This window comes from Hoplias malabaricus, chromosome 9 (assembly GCF_029633855.1).
Source record: "Hoplias malabaricus isolate fHopMal1 chromosome 9, fHopMal1.hap1, whole genome shotgun sequence".
NCBI classification, from domain to species: domain Eukaryota; kingdom Metazoa; phylum Chordata; class Actinopteri; order Characiformes; family Erythrinidae; genus Hoplias; species Hoplias malabaricus.
The window spans coordinates 44,128,218-44,147,825 of NC_089808.1; the positions used below are offsets into that span (position 1 = coordinate 44,128,218).

Genomic DNA, 19,608 nt, shown 5'->3' on the forward strand with positions numbered 1-19,608 from the left:
TAGTTTTCTTTGTGAATATGAAGACTTGTTTTACGCCATCTGCGTTCTGCCTTGCAACATTCCCTCTTTTGGATTTGAACAACAGAAGCATTTCTACATGGTGCTTTCTCTTTGCAAGACATAGCAATCACTTTAACTGCCATAATCTCATCCATAACCCTGATGATTTTTTAGTTAAAACTAATCAGCAGATAATCAAATCAAGTTTGAATGTTCACATGGTGTAGTGCACATTTTACTCAGGAAAAGTGTAGCTGTGCAGTCCTTCATAATCCTTTTCTTGACACTGCCCATAATGCACATGTTGAGACTCTTTGAGATAACAATATCCAACGTGTGACCATGACAATGTGTACTCCCTGTAACATACTGTGAAAGGCCAAAATAATCCAATATGGCATGTAGTTCCTTGGCAAAACATTCCTTGTGATTGTAATATGTTAAAGTCACCAGCTTTAACAAAATCATCAAAGTCAGTAGAAATAAAAGACAGCATTTCTGACATGGTAATGGCAGTGTTGTCAACTCTTCAGCAAGCAAAACAGCTGTTGGATGTGGTGAAATTCACTAGACGTCACTAAATTTGCAGAATTGTCCATTTATAATTGATGCTGTAGAAGCATGCCTGACTCATCTGCATTCTGGAGGAGGAGTGGAGAGGTTGTGTCTACTGGGAGACCAACTGCTTGTGAGTGCTTTGGGATTGTGGAGGAGCACACTGCAATGCCCGCTGCCCATTGAGGACAGTAAATGCAGAACAATATATGGTTTCACCTCTCCAAAAGCCTCCAATAACAACAAAAAAGTCTCTAGATTTATTGCAGGTCGCTTTTTTGAAAAATAGTTGAGAGACTGTTCTGTGCTTTACCAGAGCAGGGAGTTGAACCCCACTCACAGTTCTTACTAACTGGTTATTTACCCAAGCAGGACGACACCAGAGAGAGCAGCAGGAAGACAGAGCAGGTGTGTGTGTGTGCTGATGGGGGGGAGAGATGAGTGTGAGACTTGATTTCACAACAGTACTGTGTTTGGTCTGGTTGGTTTGTTACCAGAAAACTAACTAAAGAAGCTGTAACTTTGGACTCGACATTCTGCAGTTTGCGGGGTAAAAAGCACAACTTAAATCCTCAGCTTTATAACTAATGAATGCCTGAAGGCATCTGTGTTTTCTACATATCATTAGAAACAGCAGACTCTAACAATTCTAAAAATAGCACTCTCGTTGCTGCATTGTAAAGCCTCTGGGAGTAATCCTGTGTATAATACACACCTAAAAAACAAGGCTCTCCTTTTATACTGCTATCATAATTGATTCTAGTGCTCAAACACATGAACGACGGTATTTACTTTCAGCTGGCAGAAAAAAAAGTTTCATTCAGTAAAAAAGATCTCATGTTTGCTCCTATTATTTATTTATACCATTCAAAGTTTTTGTATAGGGTTTCCCAAAACTAAAAAGCTTTTTTTGTATTCTAAATAAACTAATATTATTGTCATATTTTTTATAATAATATAATAATAATAATTGTTACTATTTTAAGCAGATAAGTAAATTGCCAATGTACAAAAACTATTTTTATTAGTTGGGATATTGTACATACTGGCCCTAAACTAAATTCCTGAAAGGCTGGGCCTGCTGTGAATGTCAGAGTTTTATCAGTCATACATCCTACAGCAGGGCGGCACGGTGGTGCAGCAGGTAGTGTCTCTGTCACAGCTCCAGGGTCCTGGAGGTTCTGGGTTTGAGTCCCGCTCCGGGTGACTGTCTGTGAGGAGTGTGGTGTGTTTCCTCCTACGGTCCAAAAACACATGTTGGTAGGTGGATTGGCAACTCAAAAGTGTGAGTGTGTGAGTGAATGTGTGTGTGTTGCCCTGTGAAGGACTGGCGCCCCCTCCATGGTGTGTTCCTTCCTTGTGCCCAGTGATTCCAGGTAGGTTCTGGATCCACCGCAACCCTGAACTGGATACGCGGTTACAGATAATGAATGAATGATCCATCCAATGAATGATTTAATCAGATCTCAAATCTCTCCTTTCATCAGATCATCAGATCTCTCATTTATCCAAATCAGGATTACAACCTTTTATCTTCTGCACACAGAACCTCTGGGCTCTAGAGTACTGTGGAGACATTTTCACTGAAGACAGTCTGCACCTGCATGAAGAAATTTAAGGTTTATTAAAATTAAACAGCCCTGAGTATAGATCTAATTGGTGATGATTGTGAACATAGTGAAAAGAGAGAGATGTAGGGTTATCAAGGACTAGGTGGACAAGCAACTTGTGAAAGGAAGGGAATAAATATAAAATATATATTACTTCCATAACCATCTAAATCTACCCTGATTAAAACTACAGTGGGTACCTAATGAGTCTATGTATTGTAGCTCCTAATACGTAAATCATTGGTGCATTTTTATGTTCTGTTAAACGTCAGGATTTAGAGGTGGAGAAGGAGAGAGGGAGACAAATCCAGAGCAGTTATAAATGAGGGGATACTCCTTAGACATTCAGAATAGATTCTCAGTGGGTTACTCAGTCCACTTAAATATCTCAGTGGGTTTTTGTCTTAGAAACATTATAAACACTCCCCAGGAATCTTTAAAAAGTAGAGGTGGAAAAATATATATATATATATTTTTTATTTTGTTATTTAAAGATAAAAGACCAGAGGTTAATATGTATGTTTCAGTATGTATGTTTCAAGGCATGTTTCAGTCTGAGAGCACAAGCCCCAATTAGCCAAGTTCTGCTATTCCCATGATAACAGCATGGTTGTCTAGCTCTTACTGGAGGATTATGATGCTACACATACAAGGTGTGGAAATGGCCATTTTACACACGGCTGCATTTTAAAGCTGAGCACAGAGCTTCAACAGGATGAGCAAGTAAAACCTGTTTGACTCGATTTTAGACCATGTGTTTGGTGCTGATTTGTACTATTATGTGTAGCACTGTGGGATTAAAGGTTTACAGGAAGATGAAATGTGTACAATGTTCAAGGCTTGTCAGAATATCTCTGATGTGGCTGAAAAGCTTCAGAATCCAGAGGCTTAATGCCATCTATGAAATGTTTATTCTTTGCAGACTGTGTGGCTGTGAAGTCACCAAGGGTTGCTGTAAAGCTCTGGATTCAGGTCTACAATCTGTAATCTCCCTGAAAGAGCTGGACCTCAGTAACAGTGACCTGCAGGATTCAGGAGTGGAGCTGCTCTCTGCCGGACTGGAGAGTCCACTCTCTAAACTGGAGACTCTCAGGTGAGATGTTATGGCTTATGTAGTCTTTAGTGTAGTAGAAGGTGAAGTATTAAATCACATCTGATCAGTGCAGTTTATCAAATACACACACACAACTTGCATTGATTTATATTATGCTTAATTACACCTTCATTCATCAAATAAAGATTTAATTAATTCTAGCCATTAACCTGGTATACTCTCTGAGTGAATAAAGAGATCAGAGGTCTTGATTTTGCACTGATTCAACTCTTGGGTTAATGGGAGAACTGCAGAACTGCAACTTTCATGAGTCAGCACTCACTCTGACACCTGAGATGTAGATGTAGATGTGTCAGTCTGAGAGACTTCACCACCACACGACTAATCCCCACGGTCTTGTTCAGAGGTTTGAGGTGGAGTTGTGCCACTTCTTAATCAATGGTAAAACATTACAAAACAAAACACACTTCACAGACCTGAGAGAGTATGTTTTCTTACATCTGTCATTTATTCTCTTTATTCCTTGTAGTTACTCAGTTATGATTGGAGGGATTTCAACTCCTTCCTGATGAATTAGTATTAGATCAATGTTTGACTGAATAGAGCAAAAGTATAATTTCTCCAAACACTAGGTTCTACATCTTTAAGGTATATATTATTCATTTGAAACAGTTTAACACAACAATCAGACATCAGACGAAGCGGCCTCAGCCCAAACTCCCCAGCCCAAAAAAAAAAAAGGTTTCAGGATATCCAACAACAGTACCGCTGTCCATGCCACTGACAACAAAGCCTCTCGTTTTTATATTTAATATTATTGTCAGGACTGGGGCAGACTTATGGAGGCGGACGCACGTGCAATAACACAAGGACATTAATTTATACAAAAGACAACAAAACAGAGCGATATGGACAGAGACTTCGACAGAAAACAATACATAGGGAGCTAAAAGAGACCTAGACAGGGGGAACTAGCCTGAGACCTAGACAAAGGAAGCTAAACAAACTAAACTTGAACACAGAGAGCTAAACAGAGTCAACCTGGAGAAGGAGAGTGGACTAAATGGTACTGACAGACAATGAGAGAAGCACAAGCGAGGAACAGACATACCAGACTGACAAACAAAAGGAAGAGAAGCGAATCAAGGAACAGACAGACTAGAGAGAGTGAAACGAGGAACAGCAGAGACAAAATGACTTGTGAGCATAACAAAAGGTGGAATGTCCAACAAACAGGAAGTAACACAAAGGAGCCTAAATAGACAACACTGACAAGGGACACCTGGAATAGGTAACGAGAAGGGGGCAGGATTACAAAGGACGCACAATGAGAGGGTGGAGCTAAGGCGGGAAAAGGGCAGAGAGAGGAACAACAACAAAGAGCCTACATCTTCACAAAGATGTGCTACGTGAACACATGGTGGAAACAACAGAAGACAGGACCAGGGGGTGACAATTGGACACACATTAGCATTTCTAATTTCTATGTTGTTAAAAGTGAGCTCATGACAAGATTTCCATTTTTACTTCTTCTCCAGAGAACACAAGTTCAAGACTACACTTTCGTTTTATTTTTAATGTTCGTTTAAAGAAAGACTTGGTAAAGACTGGTAATGCTCAGCTATATTGTAAATGAGGGTTTCCTTCAATATACTGAAAATAAAGGTTGATCAATTTATTGAAACACTGGAACTCATGTCCTTTGTAAATTTTACCGTTTCAATTCAAATCTCTTCTTAAAACATTCTCATTTTTGTCCTTTGAATTTTTTTCTTCCCACTTGTAAAGTGGATTGTAAAGCGTCCTTGGGTTTGTGAAAGGCGCTATATAAATTTAACTAATTGCTATTGTTATTATTATAAACCCTGTAAAGTACTGTAGCAACATAGCTAGACTATTGCTATTGGCATGGTACTCTCAAGACTCAATAATATATATTTACATTCAACACAAGGCACTTAAAATACATTCTGAAACCTGTCAGACAAAGGCATCAGCAGATAAAATATTTCTGTATGTTAATAAAAGAGAGAATGGACACATGTTATATGGTTTGCACAGCTCTGGTATTCTGAGCCTTACTCCTTTTTTAACATCTCTGTTTAACTTTGCTCTGTTTTTTTACAGACTGGCTGGCAGTAGTCTTGGGGATAAAGACTGTAAAGCTCTGAGATCATTTCTGCAGTCAAACTCCTCCCTGAAAGAGCTGGATCTCAGTAACAATGACCTGCAGGATTCAGGAATGGAGCTGCTCTCTGCTGAACTGAAGAGTCCACACTGTAAACTGGAGACTCTCAGGTGAGTTTCATGGTCTTTCATGGGTCCAGTGCTGTGATTGGAGGGACACAGACAAGTCCATTGCTGTGATTGGAGACTCGGATGAGTACCTGAGACCTTGTAACAATAACGAGTCTGTCACGCCCTTGTCCTGTCGTGTCTGTTTTCCCCGCCATGTGCTCTCTTATCACATGGCTCTGTTTGTGTCTCCGCCCTCGTCCTTGTCAGTCTCATTGGTAATCCATCCTCCTCGTTATCTGTTCCAGGTGATCTTGTCTGTGTCATGTATTTAAGTTCCCTTGTGTCACTTCCTGTTTGTCGGTCATTTGTATTGTTGAGCTTCATGGTTTCCAAGTCTGTCTGTCTTCGATTCGTTTCGTTTGCTACCTTCAGTCTGTCTGTTCCTCGTATTGTCCCGTCTGTTCCTCGCTTCATTTCCTCTGTCGTTGTTTTGTTTCTCCGTCATCATTTAACCCTAAGTCTATCTGTTTCTGCTTTTCCTTGTTTTGTTTTTGCTCAAGTCTCTGTCTTAGTTTCATTATATTTTGTTAATAAAGTTACTGTGTTTTAGCGTGTGCATCCGCCTCCGTCAGTCCGCCCCACGATTCCTGACAGAGTCATATAATACCAGAAGGGAAATGGCTAATTGGGCACAAGGGATGTACTCACTTTTGATGCCAGCATTTTAGACATTAATGTCTCTGTTTTGAGTTATTTTGAGGGCACAACAAATTGACACTGTTATACAAGCTATAGACTGACCACTTACATTGTATCTTCTGTGTTGTCCCATGATAAAAGTTATTTTGATAAAGTGAAAGTCATTCATTCACTCTGATGGCGCTGGTAAGGCCAGATGCCATCATGCCTGCTCCACTCAAACTGCTTTCTGATAGATCTTTATTTAATTTTTTTGTTTTTGTTTTTTGAGTTTTTTCACCACCCCGTCACTGGCATTGATTCAGTATAACTTCAGCAGACTTTTGGAAATAAGAACCAGGTCAACTTACCTTTTTTCTGAGGTCTTGATAGCTTAACTTGGCCAATGAAATTAATAATGAAAACGTGCCTCCTCAGAGGAAGTACAGGAAGAAACACAGTGGAAAATGCGCTGGAGTCCGAAACAGACTACGAGAGAGTGCACATTGTCCTCCTCTGCCCAGTATTTTGCTTGCCAATGTACAGGAACTGAAACAGAGATGGCAGGGGCCGGCGCAGGAACAGCAGCAAGGCGTCACCTTTGAAGGCCATTGGCACTTCAGTCATCACTACAGCCATTTATATTCCACCACAGGTGGATACAGATATTGCGCTAGTCTCACTACATGATATCATAATTACTTACTACGCTAAACACCCGGACACTGTCCTCATTGTGGCTGGGGACTTTAACAAGCAAACCTTAAGAGAGTTATGCCTAATTTACATCAGCATGTAGCCTGTGCAACAAGAGGAGGACCACTGTTACACCCCATTCAAGTACGCTTATAAAGCCATCTCTCACCCGTCTTTTGAAAAATCAGACCACGTGGCTATTTTTCTCATGCCAGAATATAAACAAAGGCAAAAACAGGATGTTCAGACAACCAGAGTGGTCAGACGCTGGTCCGCCCAATCAGAGGCCATGCTTCAGGAAGCTTCAGGAGTGACGTAGACTGGAACATGTTTTGGATGAGCTCCAATGATGTCGATGAGTTTATGGAAGTGGTCACGAGCTTTGTAGCCAAAATAACTGATGATATCATTCTCATGATAAGTATTAAGGTTTTTCCTAATCAGAAACCGTGGGTACAGAGCTTCCTGTCTGACAGACCTCAACTGGTTAAGATGGGAAATTTCACATCCAGCTCAAAAAACCTCAGTACCGGGGCCCCCCAAGGCTGTGTACTGAGCCCGCCCATGTACTACATGTACACCCATGATTCTACAGCTACTCACAACTCCAACACCATTGTGAAATTTGCCGATGATACAGTGGTGTGTTGACCTAATCTCTAACAATGATGAGAAGGCCTACCTGAGTGAGGTGGAACAACTGTCATCTTGGTGTAAAATCACAACCTGAAGCTGAATTTCTCCAAGACCAAGGAGATGGTTGTAGACTTCAGGAAAGAGAAGAGGAGGAGGTCATACACACCACTCCAGATCAATGGCACTCCGGTCAAGAAAGTGACTAGCTACAGGTACATTGGTGTCCTCTCAGAGGATCTGAAATGGACTACACACATCTCCACCCAGATAAAAAAGGCACGGCAACACTTGTACCATCTCAGAAGGCTGAAGAAATTCAAAATCTCCACAGTGCTGCTGAAAATGTTTTACTGCCACCATCAGGTCTGTCCTGTCTGGGAGCATCACTGTCTGGTTTGGAAATTGCAGCTCCCAGGACAAGAAAGTCCTTCAAAGAGTGATACGTTGCTCTGAGCGCATCATCGGGACAGCCCTGCCAAAACTCCAGGATATTTACTCTTTGCGGTGCAGAGCGTCAGGTAAATGTATTGTTAAGGACATTCATCACCCAAACCATAGTTTGTTTGAATGGCTACCCACAGGGAAACGTCTCCGCTCCATCGGGGCCAGAACGGAGAGGCTGAGAAGGAACTTTTACCCTCAGGTCATTCGGACATTAAACATTTAATGCACATGGACCATAAAGCTCTAAACATAGACACACAGCCACTTTAATTATATATGTATATATGTATGTATGTGTGTATGTATGTATGTATGCATATGTATATGTAGATATATGTATGTGCATATGTATGTATGCATATGTATGTGTATGTATGAATGTACATTGTGTCAGAACTGATGAAGGCGGATGCACTTGCTAAAACACAGTGACTTTATTAACAAAAGATAACAAACCAAGATAGACAGACTTAGACAGAAAGACTTAGAGTGACCTAGACTGGGAGACAGATATATAACAGACAGAGAGAGCTAAACAGACTAAAACTGGACAGAGAGCTAAACAGAGACATAAACAGAGAGAGCTAAACAGAGACCAAGACATGGAGAGCTAAACAAAGACCTAGCCATGTACAGAGAAACCTAAACTGAATAAGGACACAAACAGGCATGAGACAAGAGAGATACAAAGACTGACTTCAAGGGAATAAGTAACAGACGAGACAGACAGACTGGAGAGAGCAAAAACAAAGGTGGAATGTCCAACAAACAGGCATAGAGACAAGAGAACTTAAATGCACACCACAGACAAGGAACATGACAGATGCCCCCTCCTAAATGCGTAAACCTAGACCCCCCAGGAGCTGGCGCAGGAGAGGAGCTGGGGACATGACAGGAAAGGAAACAGGAGACTGGACTCAGGACAGGACAGGAGAATGACAAAGGGGAGCAACAGAAGACAAAACTGGAGATTAGACTGGGGACTGAACAAGAGACTGGAAAGGCGACTGATAAAAGGGAACAGGAGATGGGACTTGGGACTGGAACAGGGACTGGAGTGGACTAGACAGGATAGGAGTGGAGACAAGACTTGACAGGAGATTGAGCTTGCACACTGGATGGGAACTGGGACTGGACATGATTAGAAACAGGGGGTAGGACTGAGGCTGGGTACTCAGTCAGGTGACAAAACACTGGACTGGAGAGCAGCAGAAACATTAGACCGGACAAGAGACTGCACAGGGGACTGGGCTCGAGACAAAACAGGAGACTGGACTAGACTAGGCAAGGGAACTGGGACCAGGACATTCACAGGGACTGACACAAACACGGTGACAGGGACTGGAACAGAGACTAAAGCAGACACTGGTACTGGGACATGGACAGAAACTGGACTAAGACTAAGACAGGGACCGATAAAGGAACAAAAATAATCACTGGGGAGTGCCCAGGACTGGCAAAAGTCTGAGGAGAGGTCCAAGAAGCCAGCTTAGGTACAGCTCTAGGAATCGACCCCGAAGTTCCTGGGGCCAATCTAGGGACACGAACACAGGTGGCCGGTGCCACAGTCACAGGAACAGGAGCGGCTGAAGCCACAGTCACAGGAGCTCCGGATTCTACCAACTTGGGAACAGGAGCGGCACATACCACCATCACTGGGAGTGGCCTGGATCACCACCTTCACTGTATCAGAAGCAGCAGAAGTCACCCTCCTTGGAACAGGAGTAGAAGCGGCCTGGATCACCGCCATCGCATGAAGAGGAGTGGCGGAGGTCGCCGCAATCACAGGAACAGAAGTGGCAGAGGGTGCCGCCATCACAGGAACAGAAGTGGCAGAGGGTGCCACCATCACAGGAACAGAAGTGGCAGAGGGTGCCACCATCACAGGAACAGGAACAGCGGAGGTCGCCAATAGCACAGGAACAGAGACAGCGGGGTTCGCCGCCATAACTGGAACAGGAACAGGAGCTGAAACAGAGATGGCGGGGGCCGGCACAGGAACAGCAGCAAGGGGTCACCTTTGAAGGCCATTCAGAGTGGCAGTTAATCTTGCCAGCAGCTCCTTGAGGTAAGGAGGTTCTGCGGTGACATCCTTGGAAGCAGGGGGCCCTGCAATGACGTCCACAGATGCAGAGGGCCCTGCAGTGACGTCCATGGAGGCAGGGACTTGGGCTGCTCGAAGGGCATGTGCTGCTCAAGGAAGACGTGCTGCAGCTGTTGAGGGTTCGAGAGGTGCATTCATGATAAAATCCAAGATGTCACCTAAATAAGGATCCTCATAGGCCATCATAGCCTTCAAAACATACCCCACAAGATCTCTGGGGCTTGTACGGAATGGAGTCTGGTGAATAGCACACCCAACAAAAGGGTTGCTCACAATGTCTGTGTTAGCTGCGTCCTTATATGGGTTGGATATTCTTTCAGTGACTTTAATAACAAAAGATTGCAAACTGAGATAGACAGACTTAATTAGACAGAGAGACTTAGAGTGTCCTAGACTTGGAGACAGATATATATAACAGACCGAGAGAGCTAAACAGACTAAAACTGGACAGAGCAAAAAATTGCAATCAGACTGAGGCCTAGGGATTAGGCTGGCCACTTCATAACATCAATTGTACTGGTCTGGAACCAGGATGTTTCCCGCTGGCCCCATGAATCACATCATAACAACATTTACAAAGCAAACAAAAATTCTAAACACAATAGTATTAAGGAGAGCACAAATACATTTAATCATGTGGGCTCACCACCCGCAAGATCCAGAGTAAGGGTGCGGTGCAATGCCCATCGGGCACAGAGCGGGGGCGAAGGGGCCCCTGGCGTTGTGGAACTTGTCAGCAGAATCTGGTTCTTGGTACGTGGAACATAACCTCACTTGGGTGGAAAGTCACAAGTCCCCGGCTGGCGCCTGTACAGCTGGAGTTTGTCCCAGTAAACGAGAGGGTCGCCTCAATGCGGCTCCGGCTTGCAGAGAGGAAAACTTTGACTGTTGTGTGTGCGTATGCACCAAACAGCAGCTCAGAGTATTCAGCTTTCTTGGAGGCAGTGAGTAGAGTTCTAGAGGGGATTCCTTGCACTGACTCTATTGTTTTACTGGGGGACTTCAGTGCTCACGTTGGCAATGACTGGGAAACCTGGAGAGGAGTGGTTGGGAGGAACGGACTGCCTGATCTAAACCCGAGTGGTGTGATGTTGTTGGACTTCTGTGCTAGCCATGGTTTGTCCATAACGAACACCATGTTCAAACATAAGATTGCTCATAAGTGTATTTGGTACCAGAGCACTCTGGGCCAAAGGTCAATGATCGACTTTGTGGTTGTGTCTTCTGATCTGAGGCCGTATGTTTTGGACACTTGGGTAAAGAGAGTGGCTGAGCTGTCAACCGATCACCATCTGGTGGTGTGTTGGATCCGATGGCGGGGAAAGCTGCCAGACAGACCTGGTAAATCCAAAAGTATAGTGAGGGTGTGCTGGGAAAAGCTGGCAGATGACTCTGTACAGATGGTTTTCAACTCTCACCTCTGAGAGAACTTCTCACATGTTCCGGAAGAGGTAGGGGGAATGGAGTCTGAATGGACACTGTTCCGGACCTCCATCGTCGAAGCGGCTGCATGTAGCTGTGGTCAAAAACTTGTCAGTGCCTGTTATGGCGGCAACCCAAGAACCCGTTGGTGGACACCGGGGGTGAGGGAAGCTGTGAAGCGGAAGAAGGAGGCTTTTCGAGATTGGCTAGCTCGGGGAACTTCTGATTCTGCGGATGGGTACCGGCAGGTGAAAAAGGCTGCAGCTGTGGCAGTTGCTGAAGCAAAATTCAGAGCATGGGAGGAGTTTGGAGAGGCCATGGAGAATGACTTCCGGGCGGCCTCAAAGAGGTTCTGGAAAACACTCCGACAGCTCAGGAGGGGGAGGGGGGACACTGTCCAAGCTGTGCTCAGCAAGGATGGTGAAACTCTGAACTCGACTGAGCGTATTGTTGGCCGTTGGAAGGAGCACTTTGAGGAACTCCTTAACCTGAGAGACATGTCTCCTGTGCAGGAGGTAGGGCCAGAATTGTCTGGGGTGTCAGATTCCATTTCCTTGGCTGAAGTCACTGAGGTGGTGAAAAAGCTTTGCAGTGGCAAAGCTACAGGAGTGGATGAGATTCGCCCAGAGTTACTGAAGGCACTCGATACTGTGGGGCTGTCTTGGATAACATGCCTATACAATATTGCATGGATCTCCGGAACGGTGCCTTTGGATTGGCAAATCGGTGTGGTGGTTCCTATTTTCAAAAAAGGGGACCGGAGAAAGTGTGCCAATTATTGTGGCATTACACTTCTCAGCCTCCCGGGGAAAGTCTATGCCAAGGTGCTGGAAAGGAGAATCCGTCCGATAGTCGAACCTAGGATTTTGGAGGAACAATGCGAATTTCATCCTGGCTGTGGAACTATGGACCAATTCTTTACTTTTTCACAGATGACTGAGGGGGCGTGGGAACTTGCTACTCCACTCTACACATGCTTTGTGAATTTGGAGAAGGCATATGACCATGTTCCCCGAGAGATTCTGTGGGAGGTGCTCTGGGAGTATGGGGTGCCAGGGTCGCTCCGGCGAGCCGTACGGTCCTTGTACTCTCAGAGTTTGAGTTGTGTTCACATCCTTGGTAGTAAGTCAAGCTTGTTCAGTGTGGGCATTGGACTCCGTCAGGGCTGTGCCTTATCTCTACTCCTGTTCCTGATATTCATGGACAGGGTAGCGCGGCATAGCCTGGGGCAGGAGGGCTTCCGTCGAGGAGCTCAGGAGGTGGCATCTCTGCTTTTTGCGGACGATGTTGTTTTTCTGGCTTCTTCGCATGGAGGCCTCCAGCGTTCACTTGAGCAGTTTGCAGCCGAGTGTGAAGCGGTCTGTATGCGGATCAGCACCTCCAAGTCTGAGGCCATGGTTATCTCCCAGAAACAGATGGCATGCTTCCTTCAGGTAAGGGGTGAGAACCTGCCCCATATGAAGGAGTTCAAGTATCTCAGGGTCTTGTTCAGGAGTGATGGGAAGACAGATGGTGAGATTGACCATAGGATAGGTGCAGCGTCTGCAGTAATGCGGTCACTGTACCGCACCGTTGTGGTGAAGAGAGAGCTGAGCCATAAAGCAAAGCTCTCAATTTACCGGTCAGTCTACGTCCCCACTCTCACCTATGGTCATGAGCTCTGGGTAATGACCGAAAGAACAAGATCGCGGATACAAGTGGCCGAAATGAGCTTTCTCCGACGGGTCGCTGGGCGTACTCTCCATGATCGGGTGAGGAGCTCAGTGACTAGGGAGGAGCTCGGAGTAGAGTCACTGCTCTTTCGCATTGAGAGAAGTCAGTTGAGGTGGTTTGGGCATCTGATCAGGATGCCTCCTGGACGCCTCCCACTGGAGGTATACCAGGCACGTCCAACTGGAAGGAGGCCCTGGGATAGACCCAGGACACGCTGGAGGGATTATATCTCCTAGTTGGCCTGGGAATGCCTTGGGATCCCCTAGGAGGAATTGGTGGATGTTGCAAGGGACAGAGACGTCTGGGCTTCTTTGCTCGCCTTGTTGCCACTGCGACCCTGAAATGGAAAAGCGGAAAAGATGTATGTATGCATGTACAAATACATTTAATAAATGCTGCATTTTAGTATAGCTCACACCACATAGATCATAGAGTAACAAGAATAGCAAAGAAGCATCCAATGACCAGCTCATAAATGTTGTGACTAAGGGGAGCATTGTAGTCTGTAGGACTTGTGAACATGCTAATGTCTGACATGCTACAAGAAGTCAGCTCCAACCCTCATCCTACACTGCTTCCATCTTTTTTGGACCTCATCTTCCATCTTCCCTCAGACTCTGCAATCTGACACTAAGATCTCAGGATTGAATCCTAAAATCCCTTGTGCCAAACACCTTATGTACTTACTGGACAAGATGGCCATGCTTTCAGTGTTTCCACCACAATCAGTCCAAAATGTTCCCTTTTTCTGATCTCCAACCTTTCACAGCATTCATCTCTTTCACAATCTCTCAATATTCTATTCATTCATCCACATTAAAAGTTGATTAAGCAGCTACCAATTTCTTTTTCAAACTAATTTGTGACTCTCTCCATCCTTACTAATCAACATCAGGTCACATTGCTCTTTAAAGGAATATGAAGAACTGAACCTCATCATCCATTTTATTCTGAAGCTACTTGAAATAAAAGTCCTCTCTGCTTAGTTTAATGCTACACCAGCTTGGTTGCCTGGGCTGAAATGCCAGAGAAATTATAAATAAACAGTTTCCTAAATTCAACTGCAGCTGAGTATTCTCTGTGCAAATGACATCCCTTCTTCTTTTACTTCCTTTCTGCAGATTATCTGGGTGTATGATCACAGATGAAGGCTGTTGTTCTCTGGCTTCAGCTCTGAAATCAAACCCCTCCCACCTGAGAGAACTGGATCTGAGCTACAATAACCCAGGAGAGTCTGGAGTGAAGCTGTTCTCTGATCTACTGCAGGATCCTCACTGTGCACTAGAGAAACTACAGTATGTTTTACATAAATACATAAACATTTTACATTTACAGCATTTAGCACACACTCTTATCCAGAGCGACTTACAAGTGCTTAGTGTTCAAACAGAGAGTTTATCTTTACTAGTACAAATAGGTTTGATTCCAATCTCCTCTTGAGCTCAGACACTGCCAAAACAATGACAAGTGCTGATACCTAGGAAGAACTAAACATACACGACATCTAGTAAGTGCTATACCTAGCAGGAACAAAATATAGTAAGTGCAATACATGACATCTAGTCAGTGCTATACCTCGAAAGTAGTTAAGTGCAGTATATGTGCAATGCAGTGTTATGGTGCGCATTTAGATTAGTGGGTCATAAAGATATGGGTCTTCAGTCTCTGTTTGAAGACTGCGAGAGAGTCCACTGTACGTAAAGCCAGTTCATTCTACCATTTGGTTGCCACACACACTCTGTTTTCTGATGCTCTGCAGGATCCACACTGTACTCCGGGTAATCTACAGTGAGTCACACACACACACACACACACACACACACACACACACATTGCTGTGCTGTGTCTGGATGATGTTGGGGTTAAAATTTTGGTATAGGCCTGTAGAACATTGTGGGCACTGTGGAATCCAATGAGCTGCTGTTGTTGCTGATGGTGAAACACAGAGACAGTGTGGATAAGGTCAGTATCATTAGATTCTGTTAAACACAGAAGAATCAGACACATGATCAGAAATCATCAGAAGAAGACGCATTGCATCATGCTCTGTGTACAACCACAAACAGTCAAGGAAATAACACACACAATAACAGTGTGTCTCCACAAGGAGAGGCTTCTTATTCAGAAGAAGATAAAGACCCCAAGGTGTGTCCATCTTGTAATAACTCTGCACAGGATACAATGTTCCTAAAGAACCACAACCTTTATCTGTAGGGGGACATTAGGGGTCTGTCTTGTAGTTATGAAACAGTGGACACTGAGATGAAACCCTGGACCCAACAGCTGTCCACATTTGGGAAGAAAACCGTGCTCTGGGTTTATTTATGGTCGCATGGTGGAAAATACTGCTGTGTTTTACTTTGTATCTCGGGCTCTTTATGGACATTGTCATGCAACAAACAATCTCAGCCAAGCTATAAATTTATGAAACATGTCTGTGACACATCAAAGTGTTAAAGGTGATATTTGAAGCTTCCACTGTTCACCAACAGAAAAAGGTTGAATTATGAAATTTAAAAAAATATGAAAGTAAAAGTTTAGAGAAAAGGAGTAAATTCACTTTGAATTCATACTGAAAGCCTCAAATATTAATTTGGCCCTGATATATATTATTGCTCATAGTGCCCCTTACTGACAGAACACTATGGCCTTGGTCATGGATATTCTGTGCAGTAAAGACACATTCAGATCCATTACCCCTGCCAGACTCTACTGACTTGTGTGTGTGTGTGTGTGTGTGTGTGTGTGTGTGTGTTTGTTTAGGGTGGAACATCAAGGGAATAACTGGATGAAATCAGGACTAAAGAAATGTAAGCAACCTCCCATCACACACACACACACGTCTCCTCTCATCTGGTGTTTTTGTGTCTGTATACATATATTTTAATACATTTTTGTGTTCATATATGAATACACTTGAGAATGTGTGTGTACAACTGAATGTTTCTCAATCAATTTGTTTTAAACCTATCCTGATCCCAGTAATTTAATGAGTATATTCTTATCTAATAATTGTGCAATAAGAAAAAACTTGCCTTCATCCAATCTGCTCCTTAATGTTTAAAGTTGTTCTTTTAATTAAAAAAACAACAAAATGAACAAAATATTTTATAAACAGATAAATGAAAAGTTGATTTATTTCAGTAATCCCATTAAAAATGTGAAACTTGTATATTATACTCATTCATTACACACCGACTGATATATTTCAAGTGTTTATTTCTTTTAATTTGATGACAACTGACAATTACTGAAAACCCCAAATTCAGTATCTCAGAATATTGGAATATTACTTAAGACCAATGCAAAAAAGGATTTTTAGAAATACTGGCCAAGTATGAACATGAAAAGTATGAGCATGTACAGTACTCAATACTTAGTTGGGGTTCCTTTTGCCTGAATTACACCAGCAATGCGGCGTGGCATGGAGTCAATCAGTCTGTGGCACTGCTCAGATGTTATGAGAGCCCAGGTTGCTCTGATAGAGGCTTTCACATCTTCAGCATTGTTGGGTTTGGTGTATTGCATCTTACACTTCACAATACTCCATAGATTTTCTATGGGTTAATGTTAGGTGAGTTTGCTGGCCAATTAAGAACAGGTCCTTAAACCAGGTACTGGTAGTTTTGACACTGTGTGCAGGTGCCAAGTCCTGTTGGAAAATGAAATCTGCATCTCCATAAAGTAGAGGGGGGCGGATCGATCCAAATATCGATAATATCAATACCAACGCTGGTATTGATCAATACTCATGGAAAAGATTGATACTTAAGTCTTTTTTCTCTCCCACTGCTCTGCCGCTAAAGTCTGTGTGCGAGGCAGCACAGAGCCACATTGCGAGGAGAGGCGCACCCCCCCTTCATGAACTTTTGAGTAGCAGCCCCCCTCCCCTTTGTGAAGTTGCGAGTAGCAGCGCCCCCACACCCCGCTTAGTCAACTTGCAAGGAGCAGCACCACCACCCCCCTCCCCCTGCTCATGTATTGTGCTCCTACAGCTGCATATAGCGAAGACTTCTGGTATCTGTATCAATATCGGTGATACTGGCCCTGTATTTACTTGGTATCGGATCGATACCAAAACTCTCGGTATCGCCCACCTCTACCATAAAGTTAGTCAGCAGCAGGAAGCATGTAGTGCTCTAAAACTTCCTGGTAGATGGCTGCATTGATCTTGGACCTCAGAAAAGAAAGTGGACCAATACCAGCAGATGACATGGCACCCCAAACCATCACTGATTGTGGAAACTTTACACTGGACCTCAAGCAATGTGGATTCTGTGCCTCTCCTCTCTTCCTCCAGACACTGGGACCTTGATTTCCAAAGGAAATGCAAAATTTACTTTCATCAGGGTACATAACTTTGGACCACTCATCTGCAGTCCAGTCCTTTTTGGAGGCAAGACACTGAGTGAGTTTCAAGACTGAGTTTCAAGACAAGAGTGGCTTGAAACAAGGAATGCGACAGCTGAAACCCATGTCTGCATACATCTGTGCATGGTGGTTCTTGAAGCACTGCAGTCCAGCTGCAGTACAGTCTTTGTGAATCTTCCCCATATTTTCTAAAAATCAAATTTATTTGTATAGCGCTATTTACAACTGATGTTGTCACAAAGCAGCTTCACAAAATTCTGGTAAGACGAAGTTTTGACATGAAATGCAAAAAAGTAAAGGATGTAAAGATGTATAAATCCCCAGGTAAGCAAGCCAAGGGCAACAGTGGCAAGGAAAAACTCCCTCGGCTGAGGAAGAGACCAAGGCTCACAAGGTGTGACCTATCCTCTTCTTGTCAATCTACTGGTAATAAAAGTTAGGAGTCCGTGAGAACTTCAGTGTAGGGTGGGCAACTCCAAGGCACTTGGTGGCTGGAGCATGGGCAGCTGGTCTGAAGCATGGAGGAGGAGAGAACCAGAAGGACACACAGACGCGGGAGCTTCCTGAAACACTGGCATCCATCCACTCCACCATCAACAAACCTGATTGATTGTGTGAAGCGGAGGGACAACACCAGCATCTCAGTTTATTATAATTCCCTGTGTCCATGGACCCCCTGGGTCTGCTGCCTTTATCTATTAACTACCAAAAGCTAAACAGTCTGAGTTGCAAGACTCAGACTGCAACTATGTCTGAGTCTTGAACATTTTCTGGAAGATCATTCCAGAGTTGGGGGCTTTGTAAGAAAAAGCTCTTCCCCAATCTGAGGCCTTCTGTATTCTGGGAACTATTTGAAATCCAGTATTCTGTGATCTGAGTAATAGGAAATGGTATCTTGAAGGTATTCAGGAGTGAGCCCCTGTAGAGCTTTATATGTTAATAAAATAATTTTGTAATTGATGCAGAATTTAACAGGCAGCCAATGAAGTGATGACAGAACTGGACTGATATGTTCAAATTTTCTAGTTTTAGATAAATGTGGAGAAAGTTAATTAAGTTAGAGAAAATTTTATAAAGACAAGGTCTAGAACACAATGTATAACCTGCATTATTCATTCATTATCTGTAACCGCTCCAGTTCAGGGTCGCGGTGGGTCCAGAGCCTTCCTGGAATCATTGGGCGCAAGGAGGGAAAACACCCTGGAGGGGGCGTCAGTCCTTCACAGGGCAACACAGACACACACACACATTCACTCACACCTATGGACACTTTTGAGTCACCAATCCACCTACCAATGTGTGTTTTTGGACTGTGGGAGGAAACCGGAGCACCCAGAGGAAACCCATGCGGACAACACACCAACTCCTCACAGACCCGTAGCGGGAATTGAACCCACAACTTCCAGGTCCCTGGAGCTGTGTGACTGCGACGCTACCTGCTGCGCCACCGTGCCGCCCCAAACCTGCATTATAATCAGTGCAATATCCTGTAAATGAAAATAGACTTGTAATTTTAGTTAACAACTGCATGTCCAATCAAATTACACTTTCAATTCCATTTTGAAATATTTCAAAAAGATTTATAAATAATTATAAATGTCACGACTGGGCAGGGAAGATGAGGAGGTTTTGATTTTCTTTCAGTCAAATGCAACTTTGTCAGTAAATTTTCTGAAAAAAAAATAGATGTATTATCTGGACCCAAGAATGCATAAGTCTGTATGACTTTGTCTCATTTTGTAAAGTCACAGTGTGATTTAGTTTAAAGCTAGACCACACCCCAATCACATCTCCACTGCTCTATTTATACCCCTTCACTCTCACTTCATTCCCTTGTTGAACAACATTGCACCCACTGCCACCCCATCTCCTCCATTCCCTTTGACCATTCAAGCCCTGGGTGAGGGGGCAAGGCATTACACAGACGTATCCAGGATGCCCAGGACTCCATCCCAAATCCTCCTGAGTTCACCCCCTTCCCATTGCATCTCAGAGCAAAAGGATAAAATCCCTTGATTATTCCTGGCCCTTTTATGATCACATGCTTGAGCGTATCCAATTTTAACTTATGGAATGAATCATTGATA

General features: G+C 43.7%; 1 protein-coding gene across 1 annotated transcript in view; it reads left to right on the forward strand.

The window, feature by feature from the left end:
- The window catches only part of LOC136707089 (NLR family CARD domain-containing protein 3-like), a 36,855-nt gene that overhangs the window by 14,854 nt on the left and 2,393 nt on the right, over positions 1 to 19,608 (forward strand). Inside the window, exons 5-8 of the mRNA XM_066680975.1 lie at positions 3,088 to 3,258; positions 5,347 to 5,517; positions 14,272 to 14,445; positions 15,914 to 15,960. Coding sequence (XP_066537072.1) covers positions 3,088 to 3,258; positions 5,347 to 5,517; positions 14,272 to 14,445; positions 15,914 to 15,960 — 563 coding nt within the window. The remainder of the gene's footprint in view (positions 1 to 3,087; positions 3,259 to 5,346; positions 5,518 to 14,271; positions 14,446 to 15,913; positions 15,961 to 19,608) is intronic.